At 41.3% G+C, this 21,695-nt stretch overlaps 1 protein-coding gene across 2 annotated transcripts in view; it reads left to right on the forward strand.

The window, feature by feature from the left end:
* The first annotated feature begins 11,001 nt into the window (after nucleotides 1-11,001).
* LOC111267775 (protein O-mannosyl-transferase TMTC3) overlaps nucleotides 11,002-21,695 on the forward strand; it is an 11,904-nt gene continuing 1,210 nt past the window's right edge. Inside the window, exons 1-9 of one of the 2 annotated variants that reach the window (XM_022846264.2) lie at nucleotides 11,002-11,278; nucleotides 15,450-15,635; nucleotides 17,780-17,916; nucleotides 18,219-18,318; nucleotides 18,447-18,793; nucleotides 18,901-19,326; nucleotides 19,910-20,119; nucleotides 20,568-20,814; nucleotides 21,395-21,658. In XM_022846264.2, coding sequence (XP_022701999.1) covers nucleotides 11,177-11,278; nucleotides 15,450-15,635; nucleotides 17,780-17,916; nucleotides 18,219-18,318; nucleotides 18,447-18,793; nucleotides 18,901-19,326; nucleotides 19,910-20,119; nucleotides 20,568-20,814; nucleotides 21,395-21,658 — 2,019 coding nt within the window. In that variant the 5' untranslated portion in view covers nucleotides 11,002-11,176. The remainder of the gene's footprint in view (nucleotides 11,279-15,449; nucleotides 15,636-17,779; nucleotides 17,917-18,218; nucleotides 18,319-18,446; nucleotides 18,794-18,900; nucleotides 19,327-19,909; nucleotides 20,120-20,567; nucleotides 20,815-21,394; nucleotides 21,659-21,695) is intronic. The other variant, XM_022846265.2, reaches the window with a different exon arrangement.

Raw genomic sequence — 21,695 nt, forward strand, 5'->3', positions numbered from 1 at the left:
TATATATGTAGTCAAGAATGTAAACAATCTACGCATCTATATATATATATATATAGATGCGCAATGCCAGCTGGAGATTTCCTCCATGTGTTTTAATAACAATGTCCCTCTTGGTTTCCCATCTCAGCTGCTACCAATCCGCTTATTCTTTTCTCGCTACTTTTCCACCCCTATTCCTTGAAAATCCTGTCATTGTGGCGGTCCCCAGATTTAATACAGCCTATAGCTCGTACTGCGGCTACCGTCGATGCCGTATGGATTCCATAGACTATATAACGGCAATAGTAATAATAAAACTAATGAACCAGGTTCATTGACTTCAGGCAGCTTTGCAACAATGTGCGAAGATCGACCTACGACCAATGAAACTCGTACACCAAAGCTGGCCTGAGCAGCGATGCAGTAGAATAAAAGGGATGAACAATGAAAGCCATATCGGTGGAGGGAAGCAGAGAACAAATTCGGATTTTTGGGCTTATCCTGTCTCGGAGCAGTGCCTAACTACCTGGTCAATATTAGACGTTAGACTGGTGCGCGTCCGTATTACTCCGTTCTTTCGACCAATTACCCCTAGAATGTCATGACTACCGCAACGACGGTGTCGGCGAAGGCAAATAAAGCAGAGGCGGCACCGGTACATACGGCAATCCAGCTTTTGCTTCGTAAGGGAAGACCTATGGAAGCACACAGCTGTAGCCTATTCTTTTTCTCGGGCCTTCGATAACACGAATCCGTCTGAATGTACAATGGTACGTTCACGAACGACGGGTAACCTACGATACTCCGTAGCGGGCTAATCCCCCGTGGTGAGTAAGTTAAACAGAGAAATGTTGACTTAAGTAGTCGTACGGTGATGTTCTGGCAGAAATGCCAATTATGCGACTAGGTTTCATATGCTTATTATATCGGTTCCGGTAATGGAAAGCCGAGGAGATTGTTACTTATCTATTTATGTTCGTTACTGCCTTCAAACAGATACTGCTAACAGGGGTGTGGGTATAGGTGTAGCCCGCTATAGTATGAAAGAGTAGTACAATAGCGAACGAATAGATCAGGTATTATATTCATCTTGACTATATTGATATCAAACTTTCAAAACGTATACTTGCAGCTCTGACTATCAATGTTAGCTATTATTCTGCGTAGGGTTGGCACGTGCAGCATACGCGTGCGTCTATTTCCATTATTTGTATTACCAGCGGTAAGTAGTAGATAATAACTGTGTTTTTTTAACGCACAACCGCCTGAACCTCCTAATGCTCCATTGGATTTCACTATGGAGCTCTGCAATAGTAATTCTGAATCAATAACGAGCGGACGGTAAAACGAGCATGGGAAAAAAAACCTATATTATTTTTTTTATTCGAAATTAATTCAGATATGAAAAACATGTAGGCTTTTTCAGTCATGACATTAGGCAGAACATGTGTCACGCTCAAACCAATAGGCAGAGAAATAACGTAAGTAACAAACGCCTATCCTCACTATGATGAAGTCGTCCACCTGCACATTTGCGTCCGTATCCATCAGTGCGAACATCTAATTATGTCTGCTTAAACCAACATGCCGACCCGCTGTGAATATCCTACTTAGCCGACTATAGGCTTTAAGATTAGTCGCACTATTCCCGTACTAGTATTATGAGCAGACCGCTTGCCTATATAATGAGCATCATAGGGGAATAAACACCCCAGCAGTGCCTCCTGGTGAGGCCTGATAAGGTGGCGACATAATGCCTACAACGCGTCCGATGCTGCTACTGCTGAAGAAGATGCAGCACTACACCAACAAGGAGATCCCTTTCATTTCGTCTTCGTTCTTTCGTGCGCGGCGTGATCTTTTCGACGTCTCTAACCCTTTATAGCAAACTAACAGCATTATCGGCCATTGTCGCTTGCCGGCTAGACAGCTGCTTTCCTTTGCCGTTGCTTCGTCTAGGCTTCCCGTACGCTTATCTCGTCCCTTTGGCAACTCATTGAAGGTTGCTTTACTCAGTTTCCATCGCCACCCCATATCGGCACTGTTGAGTGCCGAGCACGCAGTTCGCGTATACAACACACAGCTGTTGGTGACGCTACGACTACTGGATTTTCAAATGTAGTTTTCTTATATTTATTGAGAACAAATTCCCTCTGCAACCGCCCAAACTGACGCCACAGCAGATAACAGTGGAACTAATCTGAGACTGATGGGTACCTTTATTAGCTAGCACGACGATACGATGATTTCTTCGATTCTTCACGAAAACAGCTCAGGCACACTGAATAGCTTCGAATAATAGAATAACTATCGTATTGAACATCGAAGGGCCCTTTAGAAGCTGTTTTAAATAATGCAATAAATATCAACATTATCACGAGTGAAGGAAGTGTCGGTAATGGGTCTGAAACAGATTTGCGAGCTGAACCAACTGAGTAAGATGGACCCCAATTGATGCATTAAGCATTTTTCATTAAGCAATGTCAAACTGGTGATTTAGCTACAGTTTGGACCCTAGAAGTGGCTTTCCAGAACAGATTTTTAGTTCCTAAACGTAATAGTGGTCCTGCTTTTTATGACTTAAATTAGGCGAGAATTGTTGCAGATTTGGTAAATAGACGCCACGTTTGACAGAACGGGCGAGACGCAAAACAAGCATTATATCGAAAAGCTAATGATGTCACACAGGATACTTTTCCAGGATTAGGGTTGTTTTAAGGTTCAGGATTCGATTTCTCTAATTCATTTTGCTCTTCGTATCTTTCAATCGAATAAATTTCAGATCAGTGAGCTATGGAAAGCATGGAATTGCTTCAAACGCACGATCGATGCAAAAGCTTTTCGTCTTACTTTTTCTAGATAAATAGGTCAAGACGATTTTGAGAAGAATAATTCAGGACACACTGTATTAACCACTGCACCCTGAACCTATTTTGCAATCAACAACGTTCGAGGCAGTACGGAGCAAGGCTAGAAAATTTTAATAATTCCTTAACTGGTCGACTATAACAGCAGGATGCGTGATTGATTTGGCTTATATTCAGATTTAAAAATCACGACACAGACTGCTTCGACGTACAGCCATTGTACAAACCAACGTACAAACCATCCAGCGTAAAATCAACATAATTCAGACCTCTACGCAAAGATCCTGATAGGTCTAAAGATCCCGCCTCAATCACTTGGCCACTACGGGACACCGTGAAGCTGATGTAAAGTAAATTGCAAGCTCATTGAAAGCATCAGTCATTGCTGGTGTCACCTTTTTGGTCCGCACTCAGGTTTTGTTGCTGTAACACTTTGAAATTCGACAAGTATAAGATCTGATGCTTTTCTTACGGCTTTTCGTGTCGCGTTTGGGTGCAAATGACTTGTAGCAATACAAAAGAACTTGTCGCCAGTAAGGAAATTGGAAATCAGTATTTCCATACCACATTGCCTCCACCTGATTTTTTTTCTTGCTTAAAACTCATGTTGGTTCCATTAAGGTTGATGCCTTTAGGCGGGCACCCAGAATACGCGGATAACTTTTATAAACTAAGCTCTAAATTGGTCACAATCGAACTGTGCTTCTCGAGGCCCATTTGAGGAAACTCCGAAAAAGGCCACGCTATTACGTATCTTGGTAGCTGATTTCTTAGCAAAGTTCTATTTTGGTCAGAGCCGCCACTCAGTTGTTCCTTCTACGACAGGCCTTGATAGCACAGCGTGCCACTGCTTCAAAAAGATGTTAAAATAGGAGCAAATACAAGCACTGTGGAGTAACCGAGCTGGAGTGGGAACTACGATGGTTATCACTTCCCTCTAACTTGGCTTTTTACTGGGAAATCAAAATATGTTTACGCGCAGATTCGAATCTAGATCACCAGTGCCCATCGGGCTCATAATCAAGGACGCTGCCACTGTACCACGAACGGCACCTTAGCACAGTGACTATTCGATCGTAACGCAGCGCTTTATCATCGAAATAATCATTTTTTTCGATAAGGGTTTAGAACAATTGTATAGAATGGAAAGCTTATCTTAAGCGGGTGATAGGAGCATACAGAGGCTGTATTAAAGTGGAGTAGCGTACCTGCGCACTGATACTTCATTTTTCCAGCAAAATTTCAAACACCGCTTAGACCTTGAGGCTATTGAAGAGCGTTGAGCCTACCTACAACAGAACGTACCGCATGTACCACCGGGCGCACCGTCCACGAAAACTATCAGACCATGACGATTGCCACCAATCGCGCCCGCGATTGTACCTGTTTAACCTGCCGCCTTGATAATTACTAAAGCCCACTATCTTGATGTTAGGCCTAATGCGCCGGCAGATATTTATCACATGTCCGTATAATCTATTTTGTAAAAAAGAAAGTGTTTAAACTTTTGCGAGTAGTTATGTTCATATTTGTTTATTTAGAACAACTAACTCAAGGCATAGGTTATTATTTTTATATCTAAACAGTTGCAGTGAGTACGCACTCGACTCGAACCAAACCAGAGATTTATCCAACTGGTTGTTAATTCTATGTAATAAGGCCTTAACATATATATTATGATGACATATATAATCGAAATATGCTCTATGTCTATAATATGTTTTCAGTACGTTTGATCCAGATGGGCAGACAGTATAATTTAACCACTCTTGCCGTAGCGCTTTCCCATCCGAGTTAATCTGTCCGCTTCAATGTGAGTCACTATTACCTTTAGATAGTCCAACTGTTAAGATATGTTTTCCAAGGCCAGATTGTCCTCCGGACGGAGTCAAAAAAAATAAACAGAAATCAATTGACCTCAACAAGGTGGCAGTTATTGAGCAGCTTCACAGGCTAAGACAAAGCAACAGGAAGAAAAAAGCCTGCAAACGCAAGGTCAGAGCTAGTGTTTTGGATTATAGGCTTTAAGGTCCAGGACACACCCATGCGTGTTCCTTTGGACTGTCCTTCGATAGCGTGGCTTTATGTACGTTTGCCACCGAGAACTGCAAGCTCCCTTCTCGGTGGGTGCTTAATGGTTACCTACTTTACCTCCTCAGCTTTCTGCTAGACGAATACCGGTTCTATTTCCGCTCTGTATCGAAAGCTCGCGGCATCCCTTTCCGACACTGGAAGTCCCCCCTTTGTAGCTACTAGCGAACGTGATTTGCACAGATTTAGCTAGTTTGGGGCCATAAAGGAGCACCTGCAGGTGCGACAGCGTTCCCTACAAAGCACGTAGAGAGGCTGGATTGTACTTAGACACCATACATATTCTGGTAAAAGTTATACATCGGCAGTACCTTGATAAATTAGTAAATGAGATATAATGTAGATCTGAAATCTGAGTGTTAATACTGTTGAAACGCCGGAGTTTGATATTTATTTATAATTTACGTTTAATAGTACATTAAGTTAGGTAAAGTTATACATTGATATATATATATATATATATATATACCGATGAAAGAGACTTTTTTCAAAAGAAATTTCAGACCATAGTGGATCTATACGTTCAACTAATGTGCACTGAGGCATAATTTGTAGTTCTCTAAGTTAACTATACGTTAGAATTTTCGTTTCGTTCAAATAGGAACGTCTGTTTATTGCTTTTATATTATATGGACGATCTATTAAAAGTCTAGTTCAGTAAATGTATCTCGCAAACGCGTGCTTTTGTCTCATAACAGTCCATCATTTTGGCAGACTTTGAAAGTAGGCTGCCTTTCAAAACGACAATAAAAGCTACCAATAAAAACGACAAAGGCGAACGGTCAGTTCCTTCAGTCGAAATCGTTGTTTATTTTCTTCATTCGGCCACACATAAACCTACTATAATATATATATATATATAAGTTTAAAGAATAAACACTGAAAAAGATGCGAGAAACTATAACTAATAATTTATATTAGCAATAAAGCTATACCAAACGATCGCACTCACTTCACGACTTCATGGATTTCTTGTATAAGCTAGTGCCTCCCTTGGTAGACAAAGCGGTGCTTTCACTAAATACAATTAAAAGCATAATAAGATACGGGTCAGGCTTAACAGGTTAACGTTTGAGGTTCACTGTAAAATAAATAATCCGTTACGTTATGAAGTTCATAAAGGCCCGTCCCCTCTTCTCATACAACTCGATCAACGATAGAACAGTAAACCATCCAACTTACACAGCTCACACGCTTCCTCGAGAGCAGAAGTTCCTCATAAGTTAACCTACGACAATTAACGAAACATAGTCGTTTTTTTTTTTGAATGATTACTATCAATCTGGGCAGTTGCTACATATACAGTACACAGCGCTCGTTTAACCAAAAGAAGTCGTATTCTCATGCATCGACGTAAATAGGTCTGTTTTTGGAGCGTATTTAGAGAACCTCGAGCATTCTCTAATGAAAAAATTATATTCATTCAATGTTAAACTAAACACCAAAAGCCTTCTTTTTTCTTCTTCTAATAACAGTAATAATACTTTCTCATGGAATTTGCAATTGTACGGTATTTTCACTGCATTGTTACGCTCTCATATGGATGGTTAACTGATAACCGGCGGTCTCGGACTTCATTGGTACTAAGATGCGGAACTATTTATCTCCTACGAATCGCAGCAACAGCAACATTGGCATCGACTCAGGATCAGCAATAGAGGACAGTGACTGAGGAGCGCACCTGAACAATGTCGGATATAGCCTGATATTACCTCGGTAAAAGCGTAGAGATGATGTCCGTTGTTGGTAACTGAGCTTCACTAATTAACCTGCTCCAGTAGCAAAGCAGTAAGGGAGAAGTAATGGTGATAACACTGACGATGCTCGTGTGTGGGGATTCAAATGTGTACCTCACATATATTATACTATTATCTGTTGCTGCTGTCGCATTGACTTCCGTTGTTAGCTCGCAGAACAGTGCAATCGAGTCTGCCAAAACCTTCTGTTACGTTATCTAGCGTTGAGCCAGAACGGCCTGTGGTTACACTGGCATGACTGAGAGACGCCGTTAGATTGAAATCCAATCAATTAATGATGAATGCTTAGGTTTTTATACCAGGGCGCACTTTTTACCACATAAAAATAGGGCGGATAAAATACCGAGTGAAAGAGAACATTCATATAAAGTCTACTATACCATTTAAGCCCGTACGGCTTATTTTCCATCGAAGATATCGGCCATGCGCTCAACCTCTGTACTGGGTCCTATGCGTAGGTATTCAACGCGTTCTCGTACCAACGTGCCTTGAAGTGGAAGTTGTTAAGATCGTATGAAACGTTTTGCTTCTGCTTATGCATCTTCCATTTTTCCGAAGAAGTTAGCTATGGTGCGTGACAAAGAAGTCATCGATTTGATTCGTTGAGAATGGTTGTTTTGTCTTTCTCCCATTCGATACATAGACATACGCATATATGTGTGTGGAAGCTTGCTCTCCACCCTAAAATACAGATAAGGAGCAAACGATCACAGGAAACTGGGCTATGTTTAGCCTATGCCCCATGACAAACTACAAAATACTACAAAAGGGTGCGTCGGGTCGTACTGGAGACGTGAGTTCAATAATCGTTGGATATAAGCAAGATGCTAGAAACTAGAGATGAATTACCGACACTGGCGTATAAAAATTGAATAAGATAGCCCATATAAGAGACACAAAATATCCGACTAGTTACATTTCGATGTATATTTTTGTCCACCAAAATACACTTGAAAAATATATTTTTTTCAATGATGTAAAAGAAACAGGGGTGCTAGAGAATGCTTTGGGTCACACTGGTTAAACTAATAATATAAGAGTAGAGGTTTAAATACTTCAGTATGCAATATGCCTGCATAGATATATTTCATGACTTCGGTCTGCTTGAGGTGGTACGCATAGACACATTGTACGTTCGTCATGGTAAACGTATCAGTAGCGTGCTTTTCGCCTAGTTTTGGCAGCTTTGGATACATGTCGCCAGCCATCACATTAGCCAACTTCAAAACTACTATTTTTTTTCGGCCATACGACTTCCGGTAGGCTACACCATGGAAAAGATCAGTGAAACATTACCAGCAGCGAGGGTAGCCAGGAACCTATGGTAACGCCGTTCGACTTTTTGTCCCCTTTACAGGGTATTTTGCCCCGAAGACCCTATATGTCTCTCTCGCACTTTTTTTTCCCTTTAACGCCTACCATATTTTTAGGTTTCTCACTGTTGTACAGTCTGACCCGCAGCACAACCAGCGTAGTGCATAGACTAGCAGGAAAAGCAGCACGAGTCAGTTTAGTAGCAACGTTATCAACAAACGCTTCATATTGTCCGACGCCCCTCGAAACCTCGCGACCCCTTCCGACCCGCGCGACTCAACCAGACCGTCCTTTTCTCGGATAGCTTCACAGCGCGCGATAACAACTTTTTGTGCGGCTACTGCCGCTGCTGTCCTCGGACCACTACGAGTGGAAGCATTGTCTCCGCCGACGCACCATCTGCTATTCGCTGCTACCCACTGCCTTTCCTACTGTGCAGTGCCTATTCATTTCATTTTCAGTTTCCGACATCATCACTACCGCCCAACAGCCAACCCCCTGACGCGCGCTCTTTTTTGCCCAGAAAAACTGCTCTGTAGGAAAGCATTCGTGAGGTGGCGTGCAGGCACAGGCGAACGTCGCTATACCGAAACCATATCTGTTTGGTGGAAAACACCCGACAAGAATAGGGACGAACTACAGCTGATAGTATTGCAACTCGCATCGCGTATGTTAGCTATGGAACAACATCAGGTATTGATTGTGCTTCTTATTCCAGACCAAAAGGATAGTACTTTTACAGCCGTGCGGCAGATCGATAAAATCGTAAAAATGCTCTTGCCCATAAATGGGCGAGAAGTGTAAAGCTAGAGCGAGCAACTGCGAAAGAACAAATTAATCTATACATATATCTAAAAGCTTAGTTAAAAAGCTTTTGTTACTTTACTGTAAAACTCGTAGTACACTATTGTTTCAGCCCGCATATATATTCAAGAAGGCGTTTCGCCATATTATAAGTGCGGCTAAAGGGAGCTTGATACGTTTGCACAAGATCATCAGTTCAACCGGGTATAACAGCTGACTGTAGAACTCGGGGGCCAACAAGACGGCTTCGAGTTTAGGGTGCTTTTGAAACAGGTGAAACCAGGTGTTTACTTGGCAATTTTGTTTAGATATAAGAGGCTTTCCGATTTAACCAGTGACAGCCGCTGACGTAAAATTATCGGATAGTACTTTGTGTCAAGAAATATTTTTAGGTGCTTTTGTTCTCTATTGACCCTACCGGCGGTCCAGGTTGCTTAATACCATTTTCTCGTCGCCTGTTGACAACCGGCCGGGTAATTAACAATTGAGCTTTCGCTGGTCTTGTAACGGATTTCAAGTGCTACGAGTTTTACTGGCCTCGTTTGCTACCTAGGCTACGATTTTCGTACGTTCTTAATCGTGAAACGCTATTACATGACGTACACGGTATGGCAAATGCTATCTATATCCGCTTCCTAACCTAGGCAAGTGGCTACTCATCGTTGCTGTAACAGGCTCCGCTTTCTCAAGAAAAACCCTATAAAAGGAACCGACTTAGAGAAGAAGAGGCTGTGGCCAGTTGAAAACGACCGTAAGAACTCTATGGAACACCCTTTACACCTCCACAGATGAAGACCCGCAAAGGAGAAACAGCTTTACCGACAATTGCCGCCGACACGAAACTTACGTGACGAGAATCCAAATAAGCGCTAGTCGAGGTCTTGCTCTACACGGCAGGTTGTCAATCCTCGTCAACCTGCGACCGCCGCAACCGGTAATTCGGTGACCGGACGACCATATGGCAGAAGTCTCGGGATTTAGGGACGGACTATGGCGGTTACAAACAGCGCTAAATGGCACTATGCGGTGGCTAATATAAAGCGACGACGATGGCGTTTCTTGCCCTGGACACAGCTGTCGCGTTCATTTGACCTAATGGCTCTCTCGTTGTTTAATAGCTGTAAGTTGCTGCACATACACAGCAGGGCCGTGCTAGTCTAGGAATAGAGAAAAGTATTCGTCCGAAGGGGAGAACAAGTGAAAGACCAAGAAAGAAAAAAGGTAGCGGCAAGTGCAGACCTTCATCGGCCCCTTCCCCAAGTTTTGTAATAACCGCAGTTCTCGAGCCGTATCAGGTTGGTTCCTTGTTGGGCCTGACAGCGAAATTAGGATTTGATAGAAGAAGGCCCGCGCGACGATTACGCCTAGTCAAGTTGGTTAGAAACATGGCCGAGCAGATAGGGGACAACCTTCTCGCATCGAGTGACATTTAACAGCAACTCTTGCCGATATGACAAGTGCTATGATATTAGGACATCTCAAGGCAATAACAGGTCATACCGCATTCTTCTATGTGACGCTATCTATACACACGAGTAGAATTAATATATAACAATCCAAAATATCACGACGAATCGTCTTTTTTTTTTTATATTTTTTAATACAGTGTCCCACTAATTTCAGCCTAACCCAAAAATGTATCGCATTATATACGCATATGACACCACGAAAGCTTTCAGTAGGTAGACAAGGACATTTAAATATACGCTAAACGTAAAACGTACATGCGTTGCAGTGTACTATGTATGTATTTTTTAAGGATTTTGAGTGAGCTAAACAACTATTTTCATTGCACGATTCAACATTCTTTGTGAACGTGTTCAGGCAGGTTTTTTTCATTATGCAATACATAGTCTATTATATATAAACAAATACACTGAAGAAGGTCTCTACTTGAAAATGTGCCCTTCATATAGCCACAAATTTTTCTTCGCATGACTCCGGTTCAAAGAGACATCGAGCGGACCATAAAAAATGCTTTTTAAAAGCTTCAACCCTTACGCGCGTACGGTACTGCACTGCACGAACGTTTTTCCTCCGATGTACGAAGTCGAAATGTCTTTGCAGGCCTAATCGAGATTTTCGTGACGTCGTTGTCGTTGCGGAATAAAGCCGAAGCTCCGCCCACTCTCCGAGATCTCTTCCCGTTTCCCTTGCCACCGCCCTCTCCACAACCAGCGTCCGCATCCTTCAGGTACACGTGCTCGAACGGGCCATATCGTTTCAGAGTAGCTTTATTGGTCAGAGATGCGGGCCATGTTGATGTGAACCGAAACATACAGCATTGATTAAGTGAGACTGAGCGCAGATCCTATTTGTCGTACACTTTCGAACCTAATGAAATCCGACATAACGCAATAGACGATGTGTCAGTGCAGACTACAAAATATCAACAAACGCTTCAGAGGAGTGCCTTTTGTTGAAGTGAAAAAAACGGATACCCAAACCTCTCAACGGAAGCTTCATGTAAGTAGAGAGTGAGCCATCAAGAAGCCAAAAAGAACTGTTTCGTTCGCAGTATCATCTTAATGTCTCGTTAAAAAAAAAAAGACTGATCGCACTGCCTTCCATTGGTATTCGTCGATAGTAAGTGTTTACTAAACTAAAATCATAAATGTAAAGTAATCGATAATTACTGTTATGTGATAGTCACTGTTGATGATTGCTTACATAGCATATGGGTAGAAATTTATGTATATAAAACACTTTCATTCTACTGCTGTACCGCAAAAAGGACGGCACGATCGAGTAGCTTCCATTAGATTGAGGCACACAGAATCATTTCCTTTACCTTTCAACAGTTTTCCGTATAGATGGCTATACCCAAAGTTTAAAAAGTCGTCTCAAAAAAACAGGCGTTGTAGTTCTAGAAAGCTAATTCTCTGAGACAAAACTGCGTAAAGATTTACCACGTCAATCACATAGAAAAACTACTTATCTACTGCAAGGAAATTCAGCGTTCGGAGTAATATAGGGTCGTTTTTGAAGTCAGCACTAGCTTGGGTGCATAATTTGGCCAATTACGGCTGTACAGAAAAGGGGCAAGCGACACCCAAGCCCAGTGATTCGTTCCAATCCGCTATTTTATAGAAAATTATGGGTGTATCCTTGCTAATCACAGCCCATCGTTCATATAAGCCGCTTGCTATATCGAAGAACAGGATCGCAACATTATATATCGCATAGATGATCGTTTGGGATTTTTTCGTTAAATAAAAACAAAGAAGATTTATAAAGAAATGTCTCGCGGCTTTATAGTCCAAAAAAGATATGTCTCCCGTATTTAGCCCGCTAGGGGCACATTCATGCACCTGGCAGATCGTAGAATACGATCAGCATCAATGATCAATGCTTGATGGTGAGCCTGTAAATAATTTTATAATACTAAAGTCTATAAACTAATTTGGTAAGGTTGCTGATATTAAATAGTCTCATTAACTAGTCAATGTAAAGATAATAGATTTACTTTAAGTAATAATAGTAGTATTAAAAATATATTTAATAATTACAATGAATACTATAATTATTATTATTATAAAAAGGCCATACCATAGATTTAGTGAAGTTACTCGTGCCGCGCATATTAGGGGCGACTTGATCTGGTGAGCGGCACGACTATTTAAATGAATGATAATGCCTATTTAATTATAAACAACTACAGTTTATGTGCTTTAGTGCGTCCCATTATCTACCGATAAGGGTGCTTTTTTTTTATTCTAAGCTTTGGCCACTGTTTCTTACTATAAGGATGACCGGTAGGGGTATATGAGTGGTTTCTCCAAATAAGGGAAGATAGCGTTTATCCCATGTAGGGCATCTAAATTTTGTGACAGATGCCATGTACACACAAAGTAGGCTTGAAAACCAATAACGACCTCAACGCTTTCGACAAAGGGGAAATCCACCGGCATCGACTTCGATTAGTACTATCGTCGTATCGCTTGTGCGCTGTACCAGTTGAGCCCCGTAGACTTTAAAACGTTATTGACCTAATCGATAATAACATCTAAAGTAGACGTATGTCAATTTTTTAGCATGTTCTGCTAAATTTTTCCGGCACAACATATGGCTAGTTCATGTCCTCTGTCCGCAGTTTCACTTAATCGACCAAGATGACGCCGACCTGCGACAGTGCCCATGTTTTATGGGTTACCTAGCAGGAAGTCAGCAGCGTGGCGAGAGGATTCTGTTACTCACCGGACAAACGCTTCCAGCCTATTGTTCATATGCTCGCGCCTGAGATCGATGCAGACGTCTCCGCAGGTCTACGTAGGGCAACGTCCGCCTGTATTGGACGTTACGTCTTGCAGCGACTGTCACAGAAAGTCCTAAATGGATTCAACCGCGAACCCACCGATATTTCTATATTCCTAACTGCGTATCCAAGCGTATCTCGTTTTCGGAGAACGTCAACCGATCCGTAATGCCTAGACACGACAAAAACACCATTTAATATGCATAAACCACTGGGACTGTATGTAAAGAAAGCTTGGAAAGATCATATCTACCTTCTGGGTAGCTAATCACAGTGTGGAGGCCGTAAGAAGCAAGCCAGCCTCCATACCAAACTGTGCCCATGGCCCTTTCGGTCTTGTACACCATGTATATATATATGATCATGCTTTGGGCGGAAAGAAAGTCTATTAGTCACGAATGCTCTACTATTGAACTACATATATATTTACATATTTTTCATACAAAATAAGAATTCGTGTGCTTGTAGTACTTTGCATAGTGGACTAAATGGGGGCAAGACGTTCTATTTTGATCTGAGTCACTGTTATTTGGAGCCCATAAGAAAATTTTGCCCGTATCACGTATATGCTGTATTCGTATTTTTCTTTGCAATGCGGGGCACAGTGTGCTTTATTGATACAATCGTATAAACTGACTAAGACTAAATAGGTTATGAGTTAAATGTTGTTTTTGCCCTGTTTATAGGGGAAAAAATAGTATTTCCGAGAACGACATATTACCTGCCTTGTACATCTTGAGTGATTTTATCCTATCGTTTTGAGTGCAACGAGCCCTGATTTAAACACCGTCGCTAGACATAGAGAAACTGAACAAAGTTAGTCGGCAGAATGTAACGTTATTAACAGAAGTTAGTTGAATTACAAATTTAGAATACGGTCGAGACAACTAAATAGCAACAATAACACTGAGAATATTGACGTTTTCGTAGGTCCTTGTAGATTTTAGTACCAATCAAGCTAGGAAGTTACTACATGATTCGCTTGTTATTATTTGGCTACGTGGACTTCACTACGTTAGCTACTTTGCGATTTAAGGGCCCCACTGGCTTCCTTCGGCCCGTTCGTTGATGAACCTCAGCAATCAACTGACTGACTCTAGCAGCAATTCTATATAATACTAATGTCGAACAATGTTAGAGAATATCCCAGATTAAGCTACGTTGTTTGATGAAGACTTTTTTTTAGAAGTTCTAGAATAAAGGTATGTCACAGTGTTTGAAAATACCCGTAATTAGTAAAAAATGATTGGATTTCCTCCGAGTAACTCTTCGGCTGACATCAAGTAGTTTGAATGTGAAGAACGGACTTCACACTTAATTAAACATCACCAACCATAATATATATATATAAAGGAAACGAGATTATACGCCCGCGCAAGTTACCGGCGCAAAACATGAATCAAATATCCAAACGATTCGTCTTCGATGATAGTACACTAATCGCCATCTTATATACAATAATTCAGTCTGTGAAGCACAAAGCCCATCTGACCCTGGCAGTACAATATTGCTAGAACCAAGCTCCCTCTATGTGTTTCGCTCGCCAAAACGGTATTAAAAAGAACAGCTGCAACCATTGCTTGAACTTGAGTTTAGGTCCTGTCAGGACCCGTCCTGATTAATCGAACTGGGCCTAGCTATTCTTTCTGTACGTCGAACATAAGTTAACTCTAAAAGCGCAGAAGTGTAGTTGCATTTATTGGAATAGCGAGTGAGGTGCTAGTCCAGTCGAATAGTCTTTACGAAAAAATGCTCATGAAGGGACTTTATGTTCGAGTTAGCTGTTTTTTTGTGTCTGCATAGTCTTTCTGAAATGTTCCTTTGAAACTGCGTATTCTACAAACGGGATAATCGTTCAGTGGATTTAAACAATTCCTATCTCGTCGGGTAAGCTTAAGAATTCTATGCTATATTTTCATGTAATTTATATGCGTACATTTAAAATGTGTTAATAGATAATTACGGGTTTAGATACCGGAAAAAAAAAAAGCCATTGTGAGCATTTGTCCGTCGTCTAGTGCACAGTTTGGCCATACGATCTGCAGACGTAATGGATAGAAGATTTTCGAAACGATAGACTGATTGGCCATAGTGGGGCATTTGGTCTGTTCTCTCAACAGAGACTGCTTACCCGCCCTGAAATTCTGTTACGGTTCTGTGAGAAGCCTAATGGCTAAACAGGGATGATTAAGGATTGTCTTAGATCGCTGCGATGGCAGAGTAATTGATAAGTCAATGAATCGAATCATCAAAGGTATTATGTGTGGCAGATTCATTATCTTTAGCGAGACGTGAATGTATCAGCTCGTGCTGAATGGACGAACCTACGGTGCACAGTGCGCTACAACAGGGCTCAAGCTAATCTTTTGCTATGGGTTGCAGGCAAACCCGAGTAGTATACAGTACATCGTCGTTATTCTGGCAGCGTTAACCGTCTACGGAAATTCGCCAAGATGTGGTTTTGTGTTTGACGACCTTTCAGCAATCGTGTCGAATCGTGACGTGCACGGACATACGCCGCTATTTCAGCTTCTCACAAACGACTACTGGGGGACACCAATGAACATGGTAATACACCGAGATTTATAAATGGTATCTAAAAATGGTATCTAAAAATTGGAACAAAATTTTGTTTCGAAGCGAGCGGGCTATGTAGAACGTGGCTAACAATAGCCACTGGCTGGAACTTGCTAGTTCGCGAAAATAAGAAGATCTCCGTCAATAATCGGACGTAAGGGATGATAGCTTTGAAATGCTCGATTCACAGAAGATATGTCTGTATTCTTAAGAGATATGACCTACCAAAAAAACCTTCGAATTTCATACTTTTCATAAGCTTTCAAATGTCTTAGTGAGACATGCCTGCAAAACCTGCATCGAAGTCGCAAATGATTTTATTTCAGGAGTAGATCCGCTAAGTGCACTCAATAGTTATATTGGACAAACGCAAAGGTATCGATGAATGTACCTTGCCGAACCTTTGGTCTACAAAGAAACCCATCAGGCGAACAATGAGGCTAACTAAGGGCTAAAATTACGGCTAGGTTCTGAACCGCAAGGTAGCAACCTAATGATGCCTATAGACCTGAAGTTATGAAAAGATATATTCTCCCTCAATGCTCTCTGCTTTCAGATTGGGGACACCGGTATGCAGGCTCTCCGAAAATGCTTCTTCTGATACTGCTAAATGATTTCTAGGTTGATTGGTATGAAACGCTATTTTGTGAACTCTAGGTTTAGGATTAGTTTTCAATCAAGGTATCATTCATTATGAATTTTTGCGAACCGAATGGTAACTTATTAACCCTTTTACTGTAAAAGTCTTAGGTACGCGATCTAATCTATACAAATTTAAGAACTCGTTTCGACCACACGTTTAGATTTGAATGAAGATATTAAAAAATATGTAATCAATTCCTGTCGAGTACTCTAGATGGTGAAACGCTTGCAGCTGCAGTTCCACCTTCACTCCAGTGAGTCCTGCGGTGTGAAGTTGAGCGTGGTCGTGCAATAGGGATGTATATCTTTGTTTACTATCCTTAGCTGCTTAATGCGGTGTTTTCTCATTAACTGCTCCAATTATTGACTTCCGCCGCAATTAATAAGCCACAAGTCACAACGTTAGGCTACAAAACAGGGACAATATCGCATCGGACGTTCCACTGGTCCAGTTGCATCTATTTATAAATGTCGTCGTGCACAATTATCGTCAAAGATCCATTTTTGGTACAGAAATGGCTCTCTATTGAAAAAAGAAGCAAGCATCCTTAATGTGTCTCTCCTTGATCCACACTCAAATCATGCCACACCTACTTGTCCAACATTTTTACCTTATTAAATTGACCAGAATGAACAAGTACGGTATTTTTTCCATACCTTAAACCTGGGTCCTAACACCCGCGTATCTCGAAATCTGTTGGCTTCTGCCACAATTCTTGATCCGTCAGATTTTCCTTTTTAGGGAACATTCTACGACACTCATTTTCCCGTTGAAAACCTTTTCCCAGAATTTTTCTTTTTTAGCCGACAGTGTTTCTAGCTGCAGAAACTTTACCAAACACTAAATCTATACTGTTTTAAACTGTTTTAGAATTGCAAGCGAATCCAGTTCTTCTGATTTTGCATTCTGATCGATTACGGCTCGTCTGCCGAAGGACCAAGTAATTATATCCTAGAGAAGGGTCTCAAAATTCCGGGAAATGTTGCACCGTTATACTGGATGACCTAATACCTCCCTACAATACTTTCAAGACTTTAAGAAGGCGATTGTTTCCATAGGGGATTGCAAGAAGCAAAAACTTTCCAGAAATTTAACCATAACTTGGTAGTAGCGCAGTCCGAGCCTTAAATAGTGTTCTGAAAATTATACGAAAACCAACATAAGAGCGAATGTTCACCCTAATCAGCATTGACATAAAAGATAAATTTCAGCAAGAACAAACAAATTGCTTACTTGTATGGAAGTATTTGCGTATATTTTACATTTAGAAATTGAACTGTCTTAAAATTTCGCCAGTAGAGACAACATTGCTAAATAATTATAGAAACCCTATGACGAAGGTGATAGCACCGAACAGCTGGGGGCGAATCCAACCTGAAGACGAAGGAATCTGTTCCTTTATAGTTACGTACGATTTAATAAATTGAAAGAGTTGGCGAATCTAACAAATATGATTGTAATTAGAAAATATTCCGTTTTGCACACATTTTAGGAGCATAGTCACAAGTCATATCGGCCATTAAGTGTGTTAACGTTCCGAATATCTTACGCTCTGCACGGACTACAGTCTTTCGGGTACCATCTTGCAAACGTCCTCCTACATGCAGCCGTGTCCGCCAGCGTACTAAGGTACGTTTTTTTTTTTCACTATTTTATAATAGCTAAAAATATCCGTACTTTGTCCAAAAATGCACGTACGGTAATATCCTCAAAGTGTAACAGGTGCATGTTGTCTACGTTACTTATTACTCATGTCAATTGTACATCGAATTATGACGTCTTTCAAAAACGGAATACCAAAAATGTGATCGAGCGTACCTGCTCGAGTACTCAGAACTGCTAGATATAAGGGAAGTATTACGGCAGCTACCGATTAAGGGTTCCCTTCCGAATCTGTGTCCTTGCGAAAACCATTATTTTCCGTGGCACAGGTTTTCCGCACAATGGTTAAGGATCAACGATCGAATCATAGGAGCGGCGCCGTTTCTCTGCGCATTGCTGTTCGCCATACATCCTATTCACACGGAAGCTGTGAGTAATAATGGGCATGTTCGTTCGGTATCACATTGTTCGAATGGAACATTTCTCAAAGATACTTGTACAGAAAGGTCTTCACGCTGTCGAATGCTTTTTTTTTAAACTGTAGATTTAATTTGCAGGTGACAGGCGTTGTAGGTCGTGCCGAACTTTTAAGCGCCTTATTTTTTCTGTGGTCGCTAATGTTCTGCGAGGACGACTCGTGGACCTCGCAGTCGATCAGCATCGTTATGTGTATATTGGCAACTTTGTCAAAGGAACAGGGTTTTATGGCATTTCCACTATGCATCCTCCTGAAGGTCATTCGGCGTATTCCGCTTCAAAAGCTGTTTAGAAGTTCCGAACATAAAAGCATTTTAATTTACCTAAGAGCGGACAGCCATAGATATGTCGGCTATTTGGTCGCAGCCACAGTATTACTATACGCACGGTATCGCCTTATGAACGGGGAGCTCCCAGTGTTTACCAGGTGAGTAACCCGAAAGTTGGGCAAATGCTAACGATTCTGATGCGTATGGCTAGCTAGCTAGGCATTACATACATTAAAAACATCCTCGATGTATTTATCCCGCATAGGTTTGATAATCCTGCAGCATCGTCGGATCGACCGTATCGTCAGTTGACATTCGCATATCTCGCAGCCTTTAATTTCGGCATATTGCTATTTCCATTTCGGCTCTGCTGTGATTGGACGATGGGCTCTATCCCGTTGGTGGGAGTAACCGACCCACGCAACCTCGCAACATTAGTACTGCTTGCAAGTCTCATAGCCGTCCTGTGGAAGCTGTTTTTAACAGCTGCATCTGGTTCAGAGCGCGAACTGGGTCGTGTGATTATATCTGTGGCGATGCTGATTGTACCGTTTATACCCGCGTCGAATCTTTTTTTTCACGTTGGATTCGTGATCGCCGAAAGGGTCCTCTACATTCCGAGTGTCGGCTTCTCTATGCTAGTAGCCAATGGCGCTTACAATCTACCGAAGCATGCAGCTTATACTCAGCGGTAAGCAATTTTAGTATTAACTGACTTATACCGCCTATATTACGCAGCAAGAATTTAAACTGATTCTTGCTTGTTTAGCTATCATCTAAAACGGTGGTTCACGCTTCTTTTGTCATGTTTCGTGCAGGCATAGCCCACCGAAAAAAAAAACTGGCCGTTAGCCCTTTTCGGTCCACTGCGCTTCTCTAGCACCAGACTTGGTACCAATGTGCTCTGTGGTGCAAGCATGCCATTAAGTATGCTAGTCTCGTATCAGAATTGCCAGCTGTAAACTTCAGAAGGCGTTAAGTCGTTCACTCTTAGCGTAGTTGACATTGTATCGGGAGTAGCTCGATTACGTAGGAAGCAAGTATAGATGTTGCTTAAGGGAACTATCGAATCACTTGTTCTAGGTGAGAAGTTTAATTATGAACGAACAAAACTGAATTAGAAATTCGAGCAAATGCTTTTGTGTTTCTTTTGTTTTTACCTAACAAGAATCACGAAGTATTAATATCTCCTTGTTAAACTAGTTTCTTAAAAAAACAACTTATGCTATTTGAACGCGTTTGTTTCTGTAAATCTTACTTTTACACGCTTTCAGGTGGTGCAAATTGGGTTTGTTCCTCCTCGTCAGCTCGCACATGGTAAAGACAATTCAGAGGAACTTGGATTGGAAAGACGAATTATCCATTTATTTATCTGGACTTCGCACCAATGTTAATAACGCAAAACTGTTTAATAACGTCGGATTCGCCTATCAGCAACAGGAAAACTTTGAAAAGGCACTTGAGTTCTTCCAAAGGGCTTCCATGTTAGTATATAGAAAAAGTGACAGCAATATTCTGATATTTCTATAATTTACTGAACAATTCGAGTTAGTTGAAATTAAATAAGTTAAAGTAGCCCATTTTCTATGAAATATTATTGGAATGGATGAGAAAACGCACTGGAATAGCTTACAATCTAACTAGAAAAAAAATTTTCCTTTAATATCTACATAGATACACGTTGACTTTGTTTTGGTTGAAATAGCTCAAATTCTTTGCAAAGATGTAGCTATTTCTATATAAAGGTTCGAATCGTTCCACTTATCCAATATGGAGTAGGTCTGTGTGTTATTCTAGTAACTAAATGCCCTAGCTTATATAGGACTCGCTCCTATTGTCAGCACGCGAGTGGGAAAATGTAGACTCGAAATTTCAATATGGCGATCACCATTTTAAACTACTCCATTGACACTACGCCACTGTTCTGCTTAGACTCCAGCCGGACGATATTGGTTCGTGGATAAACGTTGGCTGCGCATTAAATAAGCTTTCCCGATTTACTGAGGCTGAAGCTGCCTACAGTAAAGCTCACTCCCTCCTGCCGAGACGCACTCCACGATTAGGAGTCACCTCGAACCCAACAAAGGAACTTAGGATTGCTCCTGTTCATCTGAATGTCTTCGTTAGTTTGGCTAACCTTATCACTCGAAATAACAGCCGCCTACATGAAGCCGATATGGTAAGAAGGCATTGACATTGACTAAAATCCACCCCCTCCCACAAACGAGTCTGTAATTAGACCAGAGCGGGAACGTTGTCGACCGGTTTTGTCACAACCATCTACTGGCAATGCAATCAGGTTCACTGTAGGTAGACAACGCGACTCAGCAGGTTTAATATCGGCTAATAAATTTATTTCATCTTACGTTAATGCCTTGGTAAATCATTTTCGGCCTTGAGGTCCAGGAACCAACGCTTTAGATGCTCTGGAGTTATGGGTTTAGCCATTACTAATCATGTCACTATTCATACTGCTTAAAATCGATTAGACCGCCTTTTTCGGCAAAGTGCCGTTCTCTGTAGCTACCCATAGTTAATAGAGATAATCCACGAGAAACGAGAACGAACAGCAATAGTCATCTGCGCATAAAAGGGCATGGTATAGTTGACATCGAACAATACCATCTTGACCTTGACACAGAGTCCGTAAAACAAACAATTATTATATTCATAGTGAATGATCAGGGACATTTTCTAAAAATGTATCTATGGGGTCAGCAGACTTAATTAATCGCTAATTTAACGTCTTTTCCGTGTAGCTGTATCGAGAGGCAATAGCCATGAAGCAAGATTACGTGGACGCTTACACAAATCGAGGGGAAATACTTTTGAAGATGGGTCGACTTGACGAGGCAATACAGGTGTACTCACATGCAGTGAAGCTGAAACCGTTCGATCCGAACGTGCATTTTAACCTTGGAGTTGGGCTCGTCAAACTAGACAACCACAAAACCCAAAAGAATTATACAGAGCGGGCTGCCCAAGAATTTCTTACGGTACTGAAACTGGATCCAAGTCATCAGGTAAGAAAATTAAGTGGTAACTCATGTGCGGCTACTT

This window comes from Varroa jacobsoni, unplaced genomic scaffold, assembly GCF_002532875.2.
Source record: "Varroa jacobsoni isolate VJ856 unplaced genomic scaffold, vjacob_1.0 scaffold_1220, whole genome shotgun sequence".
In the NCBI taxonomy this organism is placed as follows: domain Eukaryota; kingdom Metazoa; phylum Arthropoda; class Arachnida; order Mesostigmata; family Varroidae; genus Varroa; species Varroa jacobsoni.